The sequence below is a fragment of the Rhinolophus hipposideros genome, assembly GCF_964194185.1.
Source record: "Rhinolophus hipposideros genome assembly, chromosome: 19".
Taxonomy (NCBI): domain Eukaryota; kingdom Metazoa; phylum Chordata; class Mammalia; order Chiroptera; family Rhinolophidae; genus Rhinolophus; species Rhinolophus hipposideros.
The window spans coordinates 9,243,091-9,261,858 of record NC_138065.1 but is presented as its reverse complement, the minus strand read 5'-3'; the positions used below and the strand labels follow the sequence as shown (position 1 = coordinate 9,261,858).

The 18,768-nt window shown below is 42.4% G+C and overlaps 1 protein-coding gene across 1 annotated transcript in view; it reads left to right on the top strand.

The window, feature by feature from the left end:
• Positions 1-311: 311 nt before the first annotated feature.
• SLC22A15 (solute carrier family 22 member 15) overlaps positions 312-18,768 on the top strand; it is a 67,151-nt gene continuing 48,694 nt past the window's right edge. The window contains exons 1-2 of the mRNA XM_081026866.1: positions 312-450; positions 13,901-14,113. Coding sequence (XP_080882992.1) covers positions 364-450; positions 13,901-14,113 — 300 coding nt within the window. The 5' untranslated portion in view covers positions 312-363. The remainder of the gene's footprint in view (positions 451-13,900; positions 14,114-18,768) is intronic.

Here is an 18,768-nt window from a genome sequence, read left to right as displayed (position 1 = left end):
CCCCCGGCCCCACGAAGCAGGGGCCACGCATTCCACGCGGCGGCAGCTCTCGGGTTTCTCCATCCGAGAGGATGCCTCACGCCGAGCCACTTCCTCTTCCTCTCACTTGAAGCGGCGCAGACACCAATCCCTCGTAGAAAAAAGCTCGGTGACAGGAAGCGCAGAGGCCGGGGTACCCGGCATCCAGCCCCACAGCGCGCGTCGTCCGCGCCGCGCGGGATTCGGCGCCCACCCCACGCGCGCTGCGCGCTCCCACTGCCCGGAGCGGGTGCCGGGCGCGGGGGAGGGAGGGAGGGAGGGAGGGAGCCCCGCGGCGGAGTGGGGGGCGCGGGCAGGCGGGCGGGGCGGAGCGCGCGGCGCGCCATGGACGTGGAGGAGGCGTTCCAGGCGGTGGGGGAGATGGGCATCTTCCAGATGTACCTGTGCTTCCTGCTGTCCGTGCTGCTGCAGGTGAGTCCCCTGCCGCCCCGACCGCTTCCCGAGTCCCCGGCCGAGGCGTCCCCCCGCCCCCACCCCGCGCGGCCGGGACGCCCAGGCTCTGCGAACGCCCGGGAGGGGGCGAGCCTGCCCCGCCCGGCCCCCGCGCGAGGGTGCGGCCGGGCCCCGGAAGGCTGGGTCGCCTGCGGGCCTGTCCGCCCCAGACCCTCTCTCCTTGGGCGGTTCTGCCAGGCCCCCCCACCCCCCCCTCCAGTGGAGAAAGAGTGTGTGTGTGTGATGGGCGGGGAGAGAGGGTGAGGGGGGATGGGGGTGCACTTCAGCCGGCGGGCTGGTTAATAAGGCAGGCAAAATTCTGTTGTTACCTGTACTAGGCAGTGAATGCCAAAGAGAATGGTTGCTCCAACCTGTGGCACTGGCACCTGGGAGTCTAGAGCACGGAGAAAGCCCTGGTCACCCGCTGAGGAAAGTTCTAGCAGCCTCCTTCAGCGCTGGGTGTCTGCTTAGCACCTTCTCCAGGATTTCAGGGGGTTTCCTATTCCAGGGGCTGGCCATGTATGGGGTTTATTCCTCTGTTTTATGTTCTGCTGGGTCTGTCTGCCCAGAGGCCAGCCTCGGGTTGAGACTTTTATTAAGTCGAATCATGCCGTTTATGATGTGTGGTTATAACATGGAATCACTTCTTCGTTGTACAGAATTCTCAGACGACTTGCACACCCCACCCTAAAACTGTGGGTTCTGTATTCTCAAGGTCACTGCAAATGCACTTGGCCAGGCAAGAGTGACTTCTCCTTTGCAGCTTAAATGGTCCATTTGACATCAATTCTCTCAATATTATAAAGACATTTTGTTTACAAATCCTTTAGTAGTCTTTACCATGAGTCAGTCATTGTGTTCATTTCTTCATTCAACAGCTATTTAATGAGTGCCTACTATGTGCTTAGAAGGGGCTACGGTGATAAACAATCAGAACCCCTTTCCTATGAAGCTTGCATTCTAGTGGGGGTGGGGTCAGGCATGCAGACAAACAAATAATTACCATTAACATGCAATGATAGTCATTCTGAGGAAAGTACAGGGTGGTCATGAGTTTAACTACCAGGCTGCCGGTTGCTTAAATCTTGCGTAAGGAAAACTGCTCAACAGGAAGATCGGGCTGGGGGGAGGTAAGGGTTGACTTACAGATTCCTTTTTCCATGAAATTGTTTAGAAGTTTGGTCGATTTCATCACCAGCTAGGAGAACCGTTCAAATGATGGACTGATAGATGAAGTTAGTTCTTTCTCTAGCAAAACAGGTTCTCAGTTGCCAAATATGCAGTATTCTGAAGTTCCTTCAAGTTCATTGTTTCAGCTTAAATGTACTTTGCCTATTGGGAGGAAGCAACGCTGTTCATTGAATTCTGCCTGACATGTGGTCAATATTTTCCTGATATTAATTTGTAATATTTCACTTTGAGAAAATTCTTTTCCTGTTCTAACGAAGAATTCCGGAACATAATTAGCTCTCTGAGCAATCCCACCTCTTCACCTCCTCATCCTTGTACTCCATTTTACTTCCTGTGTCATTATCTTCTTACCTGCCTAGCCAGGCATCCACCAACCAGGAATAAGTTTGTCTTTTGAGTGGAGTGTAGCACTAAAAAGGGTTCAGCACCTGTTAATGTTTCCTTCCTTTCCTTTATGGTTGACCACTTTGGTTAGAGTTTGATACCAACCAGGTCTAAGCCCATGACTGTGGCTCTTCATTGAATTCTGCCTGACATCTGGTCAATGTTTGCTGTAGAAAAACCAGGTCTTCGAGTGTTGGGAGTGAAGTGACTGCTTATCTTACAGGTGTGGGCTGGGGAGGTGCCAGTAGCTGTGCCTATGTCAACAGATGGGTTGTTCCAGGCCAGGCAGAAGTGAACCCTTCTCAGCTGTTCCATGTTTATGAGGACTCAACCGTCCCATTGAGATAGAGGAGACAGGTGATCCTCGGGTCGCCCAAAGCTATCCTGGATGTGAGAGTGGAGTTCCCCAGAGACCTCTCCACCAAGTCTGTTGTTGGAGAGGTTTGGGCTAGGGGAGCTGGCCTGCAGAGTGGGAGTACTGGGGAGTCCCGTTACATAATTGTAACACGATGCTGTCATCATTCTTGTAGGGGTTGCCTCCTCCGACAGAGGAAAAAGTCAGAAGCCCTTTCAGAATTGACTTACGTGGAAGGAGGTTGACATTGTTTGATTTTAAAACCAAAGCACTTGTGTACCATTGCCCGAGGATGGTACAGACCAACTGCCAGCAGCACAGAGAGAGGGAACCCTGCCAGAGAGGTAACTTGGACAGATTACCCTGCACATTGTAGGATTGCAGAGAGAGGGGCCTAGTCCGCATCTGCGGTTTGGTAATGACCAAACTCAGCTGAGGAACACAAACCAGAGGGCCAGGGATGGAAACTTTACAGATCCGTTGGCTTTTTCTTCCTTCCGAGACTATTATTATTTTAAAAATGGTTTTAACTCCCTTTGCTTCAGACACATCCAAGTTCAAATTAAGAGGACAAAACCACATTACAAAGCCAGATTTCAAGGTCTTTAGGTTAACTGTTCTCTTGGATTATTGATACTGTCATTTAGCTCCTCAAAAGTTACCTCAGTATCCAGTTACTGTCCTTCACACTACTGCATACACAATCTCTGGCATCTCCATAGTGGTCAACTTTTAGGTGCATGAAGAATAGATGCAGCTTTTATAGATTCTCTTGGGCATGACAAGATACAAATGCCTCAATGATAGTGATAAGTGGTTTTAAAGCACATAAGCAAAAAGCTAAAGGGAAAAAAAATGCCTGTGTAAATATGGTTGTCTTAGGAACAAGCAATAAGAAAGATTTACAATTTTACAGTCAGAAAAAAATTGTATCTCCCGAATATACACACTCTCCCTTGGGTCAGAGCTATTTGTGGTATTTCAGTACGAATAATTCTGTTAACTTATTACTGTTTCTATTTTCCAATGGTGATTCAGAGTTGACGCCATCCGCAGTACTTTGTGTTTGTGTTTGTGTGTACTTGTTTGACAGGCTGTCTGGAGGAAGTAGGTTGGAATACAGTTCTTTGTTTCTTGATCCCTTTAGACATAAGTGAAAATGAACCCTATTTCTTTGTTCTAAGCCAGAGACTCCAGCTTCTTCGTTTTCTTTAGGATCGTGAATCATAGGTTGTAGTCTAATTTGCACAGAATTTAAAACATCCATTAACCAGCAGGAACGTGTAACCTGTAACAAGCATTTGCTTCACAGCCAAACTGGTGCTTCTGTGAACCTCAGCTTGAGGTACGGTCCTCTGGTATTTCCAGAATGCATTATTTTTATGTCAACTCTTAATAACCCCAACCTGATTTTTCTGATCCTGGAACTACCAGTGCTTTCACATTATCCACGTAATAGATATATTTTCATGGTGTTTTAGAAAGTGGAATGACTGAACAGGTATTTTGCAGAAGCGGAAACTATAATAATCAACATGTGAAAAGATGTTTACCTTCAGTGGTCACCTGGGAGAGGCATATTAAAGTGACTATGAAATGTCATTTCACACTTATTAGATTAGCAAACATTAAATAGTCTAACAGTACAAGTGTGATGAAACTGAGAAACTACCCCATTTAGAGAACAATTTGCCACTGTCTAATAAAATTAAAACCCAGCATTGGACTCCTAGGGATTTGTCCTACAATATCTCTTCAATATGTGCATGAGGAAATATGTATAGGACGTTTATTGCAGCACTGTTTGTAATAACGAAAATTGGTAACCATCTAAATGACTCTCAAAAAGGGACCGGATAATTAAAATGTAGCATAAACTTGATAGAATGTAACAGTTAAAGTGAATGAACTAGGTCTACACAGCTACTTGGACAAATCTCTACAACCCCAGGTTAAATGCTAGGTGGCTACTAGACTAATCAGGGGATCATAAACTATACAAATGTCTAACCACTAGGCTGTACACCTAAACTAATATAAAATAATATTGAATGTCAACTATAATTGAAAAACTGAAAAAAAAAGAAGTACAAGTTGGTAGTTACAAAATAGTCATGGGGATATAAAGTATAGCATAAGGAATATAGTCCGTAATATTGTAGTAACTATGTATGGTGTCAGATGGATACTAGGTTTATTAAGGGGGACCACTTCCTAAGTTATATAAATGTCTACTTGAAAAGTCAATTATTTTTAAAAATTAAAATAAATAAAATATACACACTGAGGAAAAAAAGATTAGAGAATCAAAAATAGATGTCAATGATTGAACACTTAAAAAAAGATAACAAGCGCGATATATACAATGTGACATGTACTCTTATTACAAATTTCCAACACCTACAAAACAATACTACGTTTGGTTCATGAATGTATACGAACAATGTAAAAGTAGAAACTCATGGAATAGAAGGATCCACACCCAGTTCATGAGATGGATTGCTCTTGGGAAAGAAGGGAAGGAGTGGGCTGGGGGAGGAGTCCACAGGAGATTTCCTCTACATCTGTCATACCATTTTAAAAATCTGAAGCAAATATGATAAAATGTGACTTGTTAATTGTGGTGGTGGGTTTGTGAATCTTATTTTATTTGTTTGATTTTCTGTGTTAAATTAAAAAAAACAGTAAAGAAAAGCTGATATGTACAGCGAGGAGAGAAGGCTACAGTTCACTATATGAGAACAACAGCTCACTCTTGTATTGCTATTCCTTTCACCGATTATGGCTGTGAATTGTGGTCATTTAACACTTAGGAGAGTGAGGTAGAGTGAGTTTTTTGTTCAGATGCTTTATTAAACTTTGTGTGGAAACACTGTCCTAATTGTCACAACTAACATCTCCCACCTGCGTGCATTTGTCACCATGCCCACTCTCCCCAGGAGATTCGTAGGAATACGATCTTTCGATGAGGTGTCACTGAGGTAAGCTGGTGTTTCTAACCGCTCAGCCACAAGCAAGTGATGAAGTTTACCCCATAAATTCTAGTGAAGACCTCCTTGTATCACAGCCATTAAGACCAGCCCGCATGCCGCAGGGGAATCTCACCACTGCCAAGGAATCAGCCATGATGAGAACCTAGAGCATTATGAGGGTTTCCATAGGGCGACTCCAAAGCATGTGATCTCCCAGCGTTCTCTGCTAGTTTGAGCAAGTTTGACGCTGCCCTTACCCTCAAATTTAGTTCTGTCCACCCATAAAAAATGGCTGGGAATTGGGTGATAGTCTGGTGACTCTTTGCCTGGTGTTCCTTCCATCAGTTTAGATGAGTGGGACACCCTAGGTCAAAGAGACCTTAGCTACACTTGACCCCCACATCCCCAGGGAGTTGTATGTAGACAGACACTGCCCCCTGGTGTAACGCAGATGAAGCCGCACATGTATCAGACCCTAAGGTTTCCATCCAAGGCCGTGGAGATACAGGGGGCCTCCGGAAGGTTTAGGGAGCTCCTAAATTCTTGAGCATGGAGCATCTCAAGAATTGGGAGGTGTCTTGGGAAGCAACTAGCACAACACCTCTACAGCACCCAAACCGCCAGCAACAAGCCTGGCCAGGGTCACCCACAGCTGCTTGACATGTGCCCTGTCAGAGATAGTATTACCTTCCAAGATAGCCCAAAAACGTCATTAAAAGTATGAAGACAGGCAATGTGCCTATGGCAGGAAGAACACTAAGCTTGAATGCTGTCAGTCTGCTGCAAGATGGCTGAGTGCACTTACGCAGATGGCCCCTCGTCTTCACTGTGCTCTTGGAAATGGCTGGATCATGAAAGGTGAACCAATTTATTTTGCAAATTTAGGATTTCTCAATGTTGCCCCATGCCCGGCAGTTAGCTGGCATTGTGGCAATCTGGACCTCGAAGTTTTTCTCACCACAATTAGAGGCTGCCTTAGGAGGAAGAGCCCTGAAATCCAAAGACCCACACAGTTCAGGAATCTCCTCTCTGACTTGCTTGACCCAACGCTCAAACAGAAGCTAGTACCTTCATTCATGAGAATCGTATGGTACTCAACAAATCGTACATGGGATCGTAGAAAAAAGAGAAAATACAGAAAAGAAAAACAGAACAAAAATCACCAGAACTTCTACCACCAGAAGTAAAACATGCTCACGTTTTGATGTATGTCCTTCTAGGCTTTTTATTATACAAATATGTACCTTTATGTTTTTTTTGTGAAAATTTGTGTTTTAACCTGATTTTGTCGCAACAATGTTGTAAGTGACTTGTGCTCATAAGTAAACAACTACACCTTTTTCTAATGGCTATAGCCATTCATAATAATATCACATTAAGACCAACCCGTACACCCCAGTAATAAGATTATTAATTATTAGTAGTAATGATAAGCTATTAATTATTATAAGATAGTAGTAATAGTATCACAAACGTACATGTACCTACTTCCAGATTTGATAGGGTTCCAATGCCTGGCTATGCCATAATTAATTTGCTTATTCAGTTCTCTTTTGTTGCAAATGTAGGTTGGTTTCCTCTTTTTCACACTTCTGAAACCCACACAGCCCATGCTGTTGGGTCGTGCGTGAGCTCTGGCCTTCACTTCTCCCAGCTGAATGTTTATCACTCTTCTCAAGTCCAAATTTCTCCTGACTCCATTCCTCTCATTCTCCCCAGGTAGTCTTTGTTCCAACTTTATGAACAAAATAGAAGTAACTAGGTGTAAACTTTCTAAACATCCTTTCCTTTGGCCTCAAAATTAATTTTTATCCTCACCTATCATTATGTTTCTCCATGGTGTCCAAGAGGAAGACATATCTCTACCCTTTCCAAGAATATCCTCTCACCTTTGTTTTGATTCTATGAGTCTGTAATCCTCTATCTTGATGCCTTCTCTGACATCCCAAAGAATGGCGTGCATAGTAGATGTAGGTTATATATGGAAATAGTTTTAAATTGCATTAACTCATCAAGTGAGAGGGTTATTCCCTTTTCAATTCTTCTTTACTCCTTCTGTTTATCTAAGAAGGAAGTCTTATTAGGTGCTAGCACTTCTCAACACATTTGCAGATATTTCTCTTTTAACAAAGGGAATGAATTAGAACTAAAGATTTAAAGAAGGTTCAGACTTTGGCAGAAAACATTACCTAGTTAGAATTTAATATTCTGTTCTCATTTCATTTACTATTTTTTAAAAAACTTCTTTTTAAACTAGGAAACCTTTTAAAAGAAGTACAGAGAATAATATCACAAACATGCATGTACCTACTTCCAGATTTAATACATGCTAATATTCTGCCATATTTGTTTGAAGGTTGTGTCAATCATAGTTCAACCAGAGAAGCAGGAAGCAGGACTCCTAGGATGGAGACATATGTAGGTGTATATAGGCGTGTGTATGTGTCATCTATATGCATATGATTATATATGTAATCAATGAATACTTTGTTACGGGGTTTTGACCACATGCAATTGTGGGAGCTGGTTCAGCAGTTCCTATAAGGCTTTGTGTCTGATGTTGGAGCTTAAAGTCTTCAGGGCAGGCATTCGGGAAAGGAAGATATATCTGGAACTTTCAGAACTGCCTGGAATCTGTGTCATTCTCACTGCCTCCATCCTTCATGAAACTGAAGGAGGGTCCAGGGGAACAGGGAACAGTTGTAGGTCCAGCTGCTGTGTCGCACCAACAAGGGGAGGCAGCGAAGAAGTGACAATGTTTGTGAGTCACAAAGGCACTTGCCCCAACTTTCTGAGCATGTTAACCAAGTGGATGCCCCTTTGCTTTTATCCTGCCCCCCCAGATCCTGCCCGAAAACATCTCTTGTGGCCCACCTTGAATAAAAGCATGCTAGCCAACACTTTGCATTGTAACACAGTGTCTGTGTTTATAGTTCCATTTGGCCAATCATGTCTGCAGTGATATAAAATTTTATTTCTCTGTAAATTTAGGTAAGTTGAAAAATTTGAACCAATTTCAAAGAAGACCATGCTGTAAATAATAGAAAAGAGAAAGTAGGCCTGTAAAGCTCTCATAGGGGGTACTCAGATGACTCAAGTTTGGGAAGAGCCACACTAGGCCTATAATGTATCTTCAGAGAACACTAAAAATATGTTCTTTACTTTCCTAACTCGGATTGGACTATTTCTTTCGCCTAAAAATTCCTTCCCCTGCTTTTTGTTTTGATTAAACCCCTAGCAGTCTTTACCTACCTAGTTCTGGTGTCACCTTTACAACCTTTTTCTATTACCCTAGTTGGAATTAACATCTGTTTTCTTTGTGCTCTCGTTAACTTCATTTCTCCTATGGCTAACGTAGCATTGGTCAGAGTCTGCCTTGTATTTATAACTGCATGTCTTTGTTGTCCTGACTGGAATGTATGTGCCTAGAAGGAAACAACTGTTTCTTATCCATTCTTGTTATCACCTGAGGCTCATAAGACAATGTGTTGCAAAGCGTTGGTATTCACTAACATTTTAAAAAAATTAAACTGAAATAACAGAAGGAAGGTGCTTAGGTGGTGGGAGAGGTGCTTTATTTGGGAGAGAGAGAGAGAAACAGACACAGGTTAAACAATGTGTCCAATTAATTAGTGGTTGGAACCAAGATGAGGTCCCAGAAATACTGATTTTTAATCCATCACCTTTTTTTTTTTCGCTACACCATTCTGCAAGGAATTATTTAACATCTATCACAGGGTATTATATACACAGTGGTGTGTTGGGCTTCTTGAAAGGTTACAGAGGTATAAGAGTTTCTTTCCTTCAGGAGATGACAAATCGTTAGAAAATTAGAATTGATCTACACTGTTAAATAATGATACAAAATAATATTTCCCCAGGAGCTAATGCGGGCTTTACACGTTGGGGAATTAAGAAAGGAGACCTCAGCATGGTCTGGAGTGGTTCGCTGAAGGCTTCAGAAAGAGGGCTGAGCTTGAGCTGAACTTTGAAGCTTGGGTTTAGGAAGAAGTGGGAAGGTCATTTCAGGTAGGAAACATAAAATTGGGGAAAAAACGTAGAAGAGGGAATAATCACACAACATGTGGCACAGACCAGTAGCATTGATCTCAGCAGAATTCTTTAGAAATGCAGAATCTCAGTTCGCTCCCCAGCTGATGGAATCGGCCTGTGCACATAAGTTTGGGAAGCACTGATACAGGTTATTTGTGTGGCGCTGTACAATTTCCTGCGGGGTGACGAAACATCCCATCTAACCCTCAGAATGGGTTAGAGACAAGTGAATCAGTTAAAAATGTACTACTAGTGTCCATTCCTACTGGAAGAAAATAGGACGTTTAGAGAGGTTTGGATTTGCTGCAAGTTTCCTAGAGCTGAGGTTCAGACTCTGGTATACAGAATCCCTGTACTTTTCCCACTGCACAATGGGAAGTCGTGTCCGGGGAATTGAAGAGGCTAGCACAGAAAGCTTGAATGCAGATTTAGTAGCAACTGGGCCACGTGGTGGGGATCTGGAATGCTAGGACATTTACCATTCATCCATTAATATGTTTTGATCAGAAGACTGATCTGGTGGCATTATGTGGATGGATTCAGAGTCAGTGAAGAAACGGCTTAGAGACACCAGTTATTTAGGGCACAACTAAATTTTTTAAATTCAAAAAACTAGGTAGTCTCAGTAAGTCACCCCCCACATATTCCTGGAATATTCACTTTGCGCTGGGTACTGGGTATTTGGTGTTGCCTTCACGATATGGTCTCGTTCATGTAATGCTTTTGGTTACGTCGTTGCATTAACCGAGGACTAAGTATGTGGAGGACGAACAATGATAAGAATAAAATCATCTTTGATTTTCCCGTTTTTGTTTTGTTTTGTTTTGTTTTGTTTTGTTTTGTTTTGTTTTCCCTCTGAGAAAAGCTCTGGCCCCAAAGTGTGGTGGCTCCCATGTGTCATTCTGCTTTTGCTAATAGTGTTGTGTGTAATTTTGAACAGTTCACTTAATTGTTCTGTAGTTTATTTTTCCTGCTTACAACAGAAACATCCTACTTGCCATGACTTCATAGCACAGGATATTGTGATGAGATCATTACGGGAGTTGTGTGTTTTTTTTTTTTTTTGGTTTCCTGAGTATTATAAAAGCTTATAATGTGCTGTTAGCATAAAATTACTTTGAAAACCTTCACTTTTTGAAACTTTAAAAATTTCAATCCCCCAGTGCGTTTTAGTCACTTTTCTAATTATAATTACATTGAAAGGGGGGAAAAAACCCCAGCCATCTGTGGTCCTTGTTCTCCTTCCCTGGAGGTAGCACTAGAGAAGATAATGATTTATTTGAGGTGTTGTTAGTCCCACTCTGAAGGAGAATGGATGGTGGTTTCTTCGTCATGCCTTGAAGGCCCGTCTGCTGATGGGTGCGATTCATTAGACAAGAATATGGGGGTGGATGTGTGCCTGGTAGTTGTAGAATAATAGCAGAGAAGGAGGACAGATTTGTACTCTGGGGGGAAAGAAGCAGCATGTGAGCTCTGTGACATCGTCACAGTTGAAGAAGCCCAGCCGTGGAAAACCACCCCAGTGTTGTATGTCGGTGGCACATTCTCATGACGAGACACGTGCTAAACCATCTTTGACTTCCTGTGACCACATGACCTTTGTGTGTGACTCTGGTGTAAAGGGCCTAACATGAATCTCTGTGCAGAGCCTAAGTTTCATCTGTTACCTAAGCCTCAGGGTGCCCTTTTCTGGCGTTTATCACGCCGTGGCAGAGCCACCTGCCTCTGTGTGCCTTACCTGTACCGAAACCAAGCCTGATCACGTGTGTCAGAGAAGACAGAATGGCGGATGCTGGCTGCACTGCATACAAGAGCTTCATGTTTCTGCGGACATAAAGCCGTGGCCCTGTGTATGTGTGCACGAGCATGTGTGTGGGGTGGGCATGAAAACCTTGAGGGGTGGGGGGAGGGCAGAGGAGATGGGAGACGTGGAAGGTGCTTATTCAGGCTATAGATTGCTGGGAATACTACCGATTAATACAAATAATCCTGATCAACTAGATTCCATTGCTCCCTACATTGTGAAGTAGCGTATATATCAGCTCCACCTCTTTATTTTTCAACTGCTCTCTACACATTTTAATTTCTGCCGAGAAAGGCATCCTTCACAATGTAGCACGCCTCAGATTAGAGGACCCTTTCGGGCATTTCCTCTTTTACCTAAGACGTTGCTTTTTCTAGACTAATCCAGACAAGAATGCGACGTGTTCATATATTTTCAGCAAGCACTTGGAACAGCACTTGGCCCATAGTTAGCATGAGACAAGTGTGTGCTGTCATAATTAGTGCTGTATTCTTGTCATTTGTTCGTTCATTCACAGGTTGAGTGTGTGATGACACATATTTGGGCCCTGAGTTATTTGCTTTGAAACCCCAAAGGTGCCTCAGACTTAGATCCTGCCCTCTGGGAGGGTATATTCCAATAGGAAAAATATAGCCAAGCAAATACATAAATATAATGCACTGAAAAAAAAAAAACACGATATGGGCTCTAAGAAAGGTCTAGAGGGAGATTTTGGTGGGGGAGGAGAGCAGAAGCAGGAGAGCGCTTCTGGAGATCCTGGAGGGGATGGCAGGTTGGTAGGAGGTGGCATCTGAGTTGTGTGTTGGAGGATGAGAAAGGTCCAGACATTCACAGCAGGAGAAAGTGCTTTCTAGGTGAAGGGGCTGGCAGGAGCCAAAGCTGAAAGGAGCGTATTTAGAGAGAAGATGTAACTAGTTTGCCTGGCCGGACTAAAGCCTGTGCGCTTACCAGGACCTGGTTTTGCATTATCTCTTGCATTCCCTTGCCCCGTTCCGCCCCCCTCCCATTTCTTTACCCATCAGTAAATTTCAGCAGATAATAATCAGGAGGGACAGTGACTATACCAGGTACAAGTGGCTTTGGAATTACAGCTGCTGCTAAATGTGTCATCTGCCTGCTCTCGTATTCATTAAGGTTTCTGCTTTGATAAGCTGACCGCTTTCTGTTCTAAAACTTCCTTAATGGTATGCAAATAGGGGCCAGGAAGCAATACAAATCTAGAAACATGTTTCCCTGTGCCCTTTACAATAAATCTCCCATGCAGACCGACCCGTGGCAGCTTTGTACATCTTGAGGCCCACCCCTCTCCAAATAGATTGGGGCTGTCTTATATCCTGCAGCCTTCCTGAGAGTGGGAAAATCACATCTCTGGTTGTACATTAGCTTTCTGTTACGACACACACACCATGTCGTGACTGCTTTTCTCTTTCCCTGACAGTAATTCCATCATCTACTTGTGATAAATTACTCTGCCTTTGGTGTTTAGCTTATCCTCTTAACAGCTGCATATGCCCCTACCAGATGGTATGGATGGCGCTGGGAGGTGGCTGAGGAAGGGAGATAAAGCTGTTGGCAAGTCTGTCCACCTTTTTGCGCCTCAGTCAACACATCCATCCAGTGGGGGTGTGTTACTGTGTGCTGCAGAGAAATCACACGCTTTGTCTTTTTTTAATACGTAATTCTGTTTAAAGGCATTTTAAGACATCAAGTTCAAAGTTAATAGGGATAATTTCTTAACATAAAATTGTCTCACTATGGAAAAGACTAATTCTGTGTTTTCTTAGTACATTTTCAGATTGGAATAATCATCCAACAATGAGAACTAATATAAATGGAAATCCATAACGTTAAAAAGGCTGCACTGGGCTCAACAGCGTATAAGCCCAATTGTGAGTAGTTAGAAAGCCCAGAACAGTCAGAGACAAATGGCATATGTGCTGAAAAATATTTCTTAAATGGATAAGTAAAATATATATTTTTTTCCTTTGGGGAGACTACTCTGGTTAGACGAAACAATGATTAAGTATGGCCGCAGGTTATGGATTGAATGTCCCCGGGATTTTGAATTTCTTTAAATCGTATTATAAGCTGTATACTATTTTTAAAAATAGTACCTACTCAAGTACATATTCTGTTATGCTCACCTGCTTTAATAAGGCACTCTCGCTTGCTTGCTCTTGCTCATGTGTGTGTGTGTGTGTGTATATGTGTGTGTGTGTGTGTGTGTGTATCCATACACAGTTTTCTGAGACATTTAACTATGCCACAAAAAGTTTTCTTGTTTAGATCGTGAAGCCAGGACCCTGGTGACTGCTTATCTGAACTGAGGGTATAGGGTTGAAGAGAAAATAGTTGGAATGTTAGTCTCCTAAATCAGCTGGTAATTCTCCCCCCACCTGCCAGAGTGGTGTGGTGTCCTCAGCCTCAGACGTATCTCACAAGTAGAAGAAAAAACCCTCAGAGCAAGTACCAGGGGCTTTGCAAGTGGCATCGCCGATGCCTGTGTTAGCAGGAGATAGTGAAGCTTCCTTTTGATGTTTTTCTTTGTTTCTGATGTGTCTCGTTTCTGTAGCTCATAACATCACGAAAGCAAGGAACCGATCTTTCAAGGTGTGCAAGCTTGCTGATTGCGTTTCCACCATTGATGGTTTTCTGTGTTTGCTCCCCCAGCTCTACGTGGCCACGGAAGCCATCCTCATCGCACTGGTCGGGGCCACGCCGTCGTACCACTGGGACCTGGCAGAGCTCCTGCCCAATCAGAGCCATGGCAACCAGTCGTCTGGTGAAGACCAGGCCCTTGGGCACTGGCTCCTGACGGCCAACGGCAGCGAGATCCACAAGCACCTGCACTTCAGCGGCAGTTTCACCTCCATCGCCTCTGAGGTAAGCCCGGGAGGGATGGAGAGTGAAAGAGAAACAGGCCGTTCCGATCGTTAAATGGCTGCTTCTCCTCGTCCAGATGGAGCCACTTTTTTTGTCTTGCTGATTTTAATTTCAGCCACATCTTCAAATAACTTAACAGGAAATTTGAGAGTCAAAGGAGAACATCCTATGAAAACACATTCTTCTTCCTTTCTCCTCTAAATGGGAGAAGCCTAAGTCTTACCAAGCTAGTTCAATGAAGGAAGTGATAAACTCCAGAAGAGCCACACTTCGATGATCGTGTCCTTGTAAAAAGTGAACTAAAACGTTCATGGTTCTTTATTCCAGACACAAAAACTAACAAAGAGCGAGAAAAGTAATCACCCATCTATGACATCCACGGGTCATGCTGAAGTCCAGTCCCCTGTGTAGACTGCATGGGGTACCTTGAGTGTAAAACTTTACATACAAACGGTACCACCTGGCGTGGCCAGGAAGCCTTAACTTTGAAGGGGGCTTTGCTGGCCAAGAAGGTTCTGGTAAGGGCAGTACCTTCTGAGCCAGCCAGAGGTAAATAAACTGAGGGTATACAGTATGGTGAAGAGAAACTCTAGGATGAGAGGGCCAGGGCTTATGTTTAGCTGGAAAGCACCAGTACTGGTTGTGAAAATGTTGAAATACTCTGTCTCCTTCGCCTTCATCCCACAACCTATCTATTTGCCTGCTGCCACCCTGGATGTCCCTCCATTCAAATATTTTTTTCAGTTTTTGTTATGAATGTGTATTGAATTTTGTCATGTACATCAGTTTGCAATTTTCTACCTCAATTGCAAAGATCATATGATTTTTTTCTTCTTCTTTACCTTCTAATATGGCGGATTACACTGATTGATTTTCAAATATTGAACCAGCCTCACATCTCTGGATGGCATATAATTCTTTTTAGATATTGTTGTATTCTACCTGCTAATATTTTGTTAAGGATTTTTGGCTTCTGTATTCATGATGAATATTGACTTGCAGTTCCCTTTTTTTATACTATCTTTGTCTGGTTTGGGTATTAGGGTAATACTAGCTTTATAAAATGAATTTAGAAATGTTTCTATTTTGTGGAAGAGATTGTGTAGAATTGGTGTTAGTTCTTTAAAGATTTGATAAAGTTTTCCATTGAAATCATCCCAGTCTGTCGATTTCTTTTTGGGGACTTTGAAAATTATGAATTCCATTTCCTTAATAGTTACAAGGCTATTTAAATGATCTGTTTTGTATTATGAGTTGAGGCAGTTGTGCTTTTCAAAAAATTGGTCCGTTTCATCTAAGTTGTCAGGTTTATATGTATAAAATTGTTCATAGTATTACCTTACTATCCTTTTGACGTCTTCAGAGTCTGAAATTATATCCCGTCTTTTATTACATGATATTGGTAATTTGTGTCTTCTTTCTTATTTACTTGTCTGTCATGATAGAAGGTTGTCAATTGTATTGACCTTTTTAAAGACTACATGTTATTTCATTCATTTTTCTCTATTGTTTTCCTATTTTCAATTGTATTGATTTTTTATTATTTCTCTTTGCTCTTTATTGCTCTATTGCTTTATTTTTATTATTTCTCTTTGCTCTTTATTGCTCTATTGCTTTATTGCTCTATTGCTCTTTATTATTTCCTTCCTTCTGCTTGTTTGGGTTTATTTTGCTTTTTGCTTTTTTAGGTTCTAGAGGTGGTAGCTTAGATTATTGAGGACAACCTTCCTCTTTGCAAATGTAAGCATTTCAGTGCTATACATTTCCTTCTCAGGGTGGCTTTAGCTGTGTCCTACAAGTTTTGATGCCTTGTATTTTCATTTTTATTTAGCTCAGTGTATGTGTTTCCTTTCAAGACTTCCTCTTTGACCCATGGATTATTTAGAAGTATGTTGTTTAGTTTCCGAGTATTTGTACATTTTCCTATTAGCGTTCTCTTTTTGATTTCTAGTTTGATTTTATTGTGGTCAGAGGACACACTCTGTATGATTTTAATTCTTTTAAATGTGTTGAGGTTTATTTTATGGCCCAGGATGTGGTCTCTCTTGGTATATGTCTCATTGGCACAAATGTGTGTTTTGGGTAGAGTGTTTTATAAATATTGTTTAGATCCTGTTGGTTGATGGTGTTTTTGAGTTCTTCTGTATCCTTGTTGATTTTCTGTCTAGTTGTTCTATAGATTGTTGAGAGAAGAGTGTTTGTGTCTTTAATTATAATTGTAGATTTGTTGATTTCTCCTTTCACTACTCTCAGTTTTTGCTTCACATATTTTACAGCTCTGTTGTTTGGTGTATATGTAGTTATAGTTGCTATGTCTTTTTTGGCGGATTGACCTTTTTATCATTTTATAATGTCCCTCTCTGTCCCCGATAATTTTCTTTGTTCAAAAATGTGCTTTATCTGATACTAATACAGCCACTCCTGCTTTTTGTAACTAGAGTCAGCATGATACAGATTTTTTTCCTCCTTTTACTTTCAACTTGTCTATATCATTATATGTGAAGTTTGTTTCTTGTACACAGTGTATAATTGGGTCAGGTTTTGAAACTCTACACTGCCAACCTGCCTTTATTTGTATATTTAGATGATCTACACTTAATATTTATATGTTAGGATATACCTCTTTCATTTTGAGTTTTGGGTTTCTGTTTGTTCTCTCTTTTTTTCTTTTTCTCTTTTATGTTTCTTGCCTTCCTGTAGGTTACTGTGACTTGTCTGTAGTGTTTTTGAGTGTATCTCTTTGTATAGATTTTTAGTGATTGTTCTTGGCATTACATTGTATGTACATAACTTTTCACAATCTACTGATATCAAATCATAAGAGTGACATACAGAAACTCTCCCTCACTTATCATCCTTTTGCCCTCCCCAGTTTATAATATAATTATCTTAAATATTTTCCTACACCCTTGTAGAACCTCTTAACACAGTGTTATCATACATTAAAAAAAAAAAAAAAGGTATACCCCTTTCCTGGGCCTTTGCCTAGAGAAAGCAGGCTTTGTTGGCGCTTCTTTTGTCACTTCTCCTAGCATTTCTGAATCACTGGCTTCTCTGACACCCAGCCCGGGATCTGTAAGGCAAAGAGAAACCCAGGGAGCCCATCACTGTGTCATTCCTCAGGTCCCAGGGTCCCTTGCTGATGTTCTCTCCACCTTTCAGTGTCGTCTTCTGTTGGTTTCATATATAATGTCCAGGGTGTTTAGTGGTACCTAATGGGAACAATAAGGAAAATTATGTTTACTCCATCTTCCTGGAGGTGAAAGTCCGCTTGTGTTCTTTTGACATATCCATCATTTTTTGAAGTGCTTCAAAAATTTTTGGCATCATAAGGTATAGGTATTCCAGATTCATCTTGTACCTTCGTGCCCTGACCATGGAATTAGCCGTTTCTCCAAAAAGCCCTGCTTCTCTGTATTGCCCCCATAGGATTTTGAAATGGGTGAGAGCTATAGGTCTGCTCAGCAACAAACCCTTTACCACATTATAATGAAAGTAAATCTCAGACCAAATTCTGCCACACATAAACACTTATTAACTAAATCCTTATTATCAAAGAAGCACAAAATTAACTTTCTTGCAGGCCTCAGAAGTCTTAGCTCTGTGGCTTTATGGGTGTTCCAAACTCTGTTTGCATGACAGGTCACTAGAGACAAACTCCCGTTCTCATGGTCAGTGTGCTGACGTCCCCCTCCCTGCCAGCATCAAGCAGGCAGAATCTTCCAGCGTTCCTATGGCTCAAGACCAAAGAGGGGTTTTAGCCTAGGAAATCTCCTCTGTAGCTAAAGCATGCAGACCACACTGGATTGTTTCAAATTCATGGAAGGGCGGTGAGTGTCTCTAAAATACATTGAGCTAATCCATGTATCGTGAATGTCTTTGATTTCAACAGGGATAGTCCATTTTTCTATTTGTCCTTGCTAGTACCCCTAGCCCTAGCCCTAGCCCTACCAGACCACTATTTTTAAAACAAGAACAAGCAAAACACCCATTGTTGATAGGGACAGTGACTACAAAAGCCCTTGTAGGAGTTTCCTCTGGAGAATGAGCTTTCTGAAGAGAAGGCCAGCTGACCACTGCTGGACCATGCAACCTTGATAGGACTGGAGTGAATGGGGCCTTAAGTAACATTTATGCAGCATATCCCTCAGTATGTGCTTACTACTTCAATAACATAGCAACACTGCTTCGGCACAACAGGCACTCAACAGATTTCAGTGGAATAGAAATCACACTAACGACACCTGTAATCGGGACCCCTGTTAGCTATCATAAGAGGGACACCATCGGTAGCCAATGTTTGTTGAGCGGCTACGACTTGCCTGATGCTAGAGAAGGCCCTGAGGCAAGAGGGATAGTGCTGTTAGACCTTACACTCCAGCGCAGCAGGAATGGGTGCCCTGGTCATGGTTGCACCACCTTCTGTGCTGCTCCCTAGGATGTTCACCATGAGCAGAGCTCCATGAGAGGCTCGATATGGAGGCAAGGGAGCCCAGAGAGCTGTGGATCCCAAGAGTCAGTAGATGCAGGAGAAATGGAATTAAATGGCTTCTCTGGCAAGAGCTGAAGATCTTTACAGCAGCTCTGAAAAGAAAAAGAGGAAAGGCCTAAGATGGCCCTTACCTTACCTACCTGTGAGAGAAGGTAGCCTCATG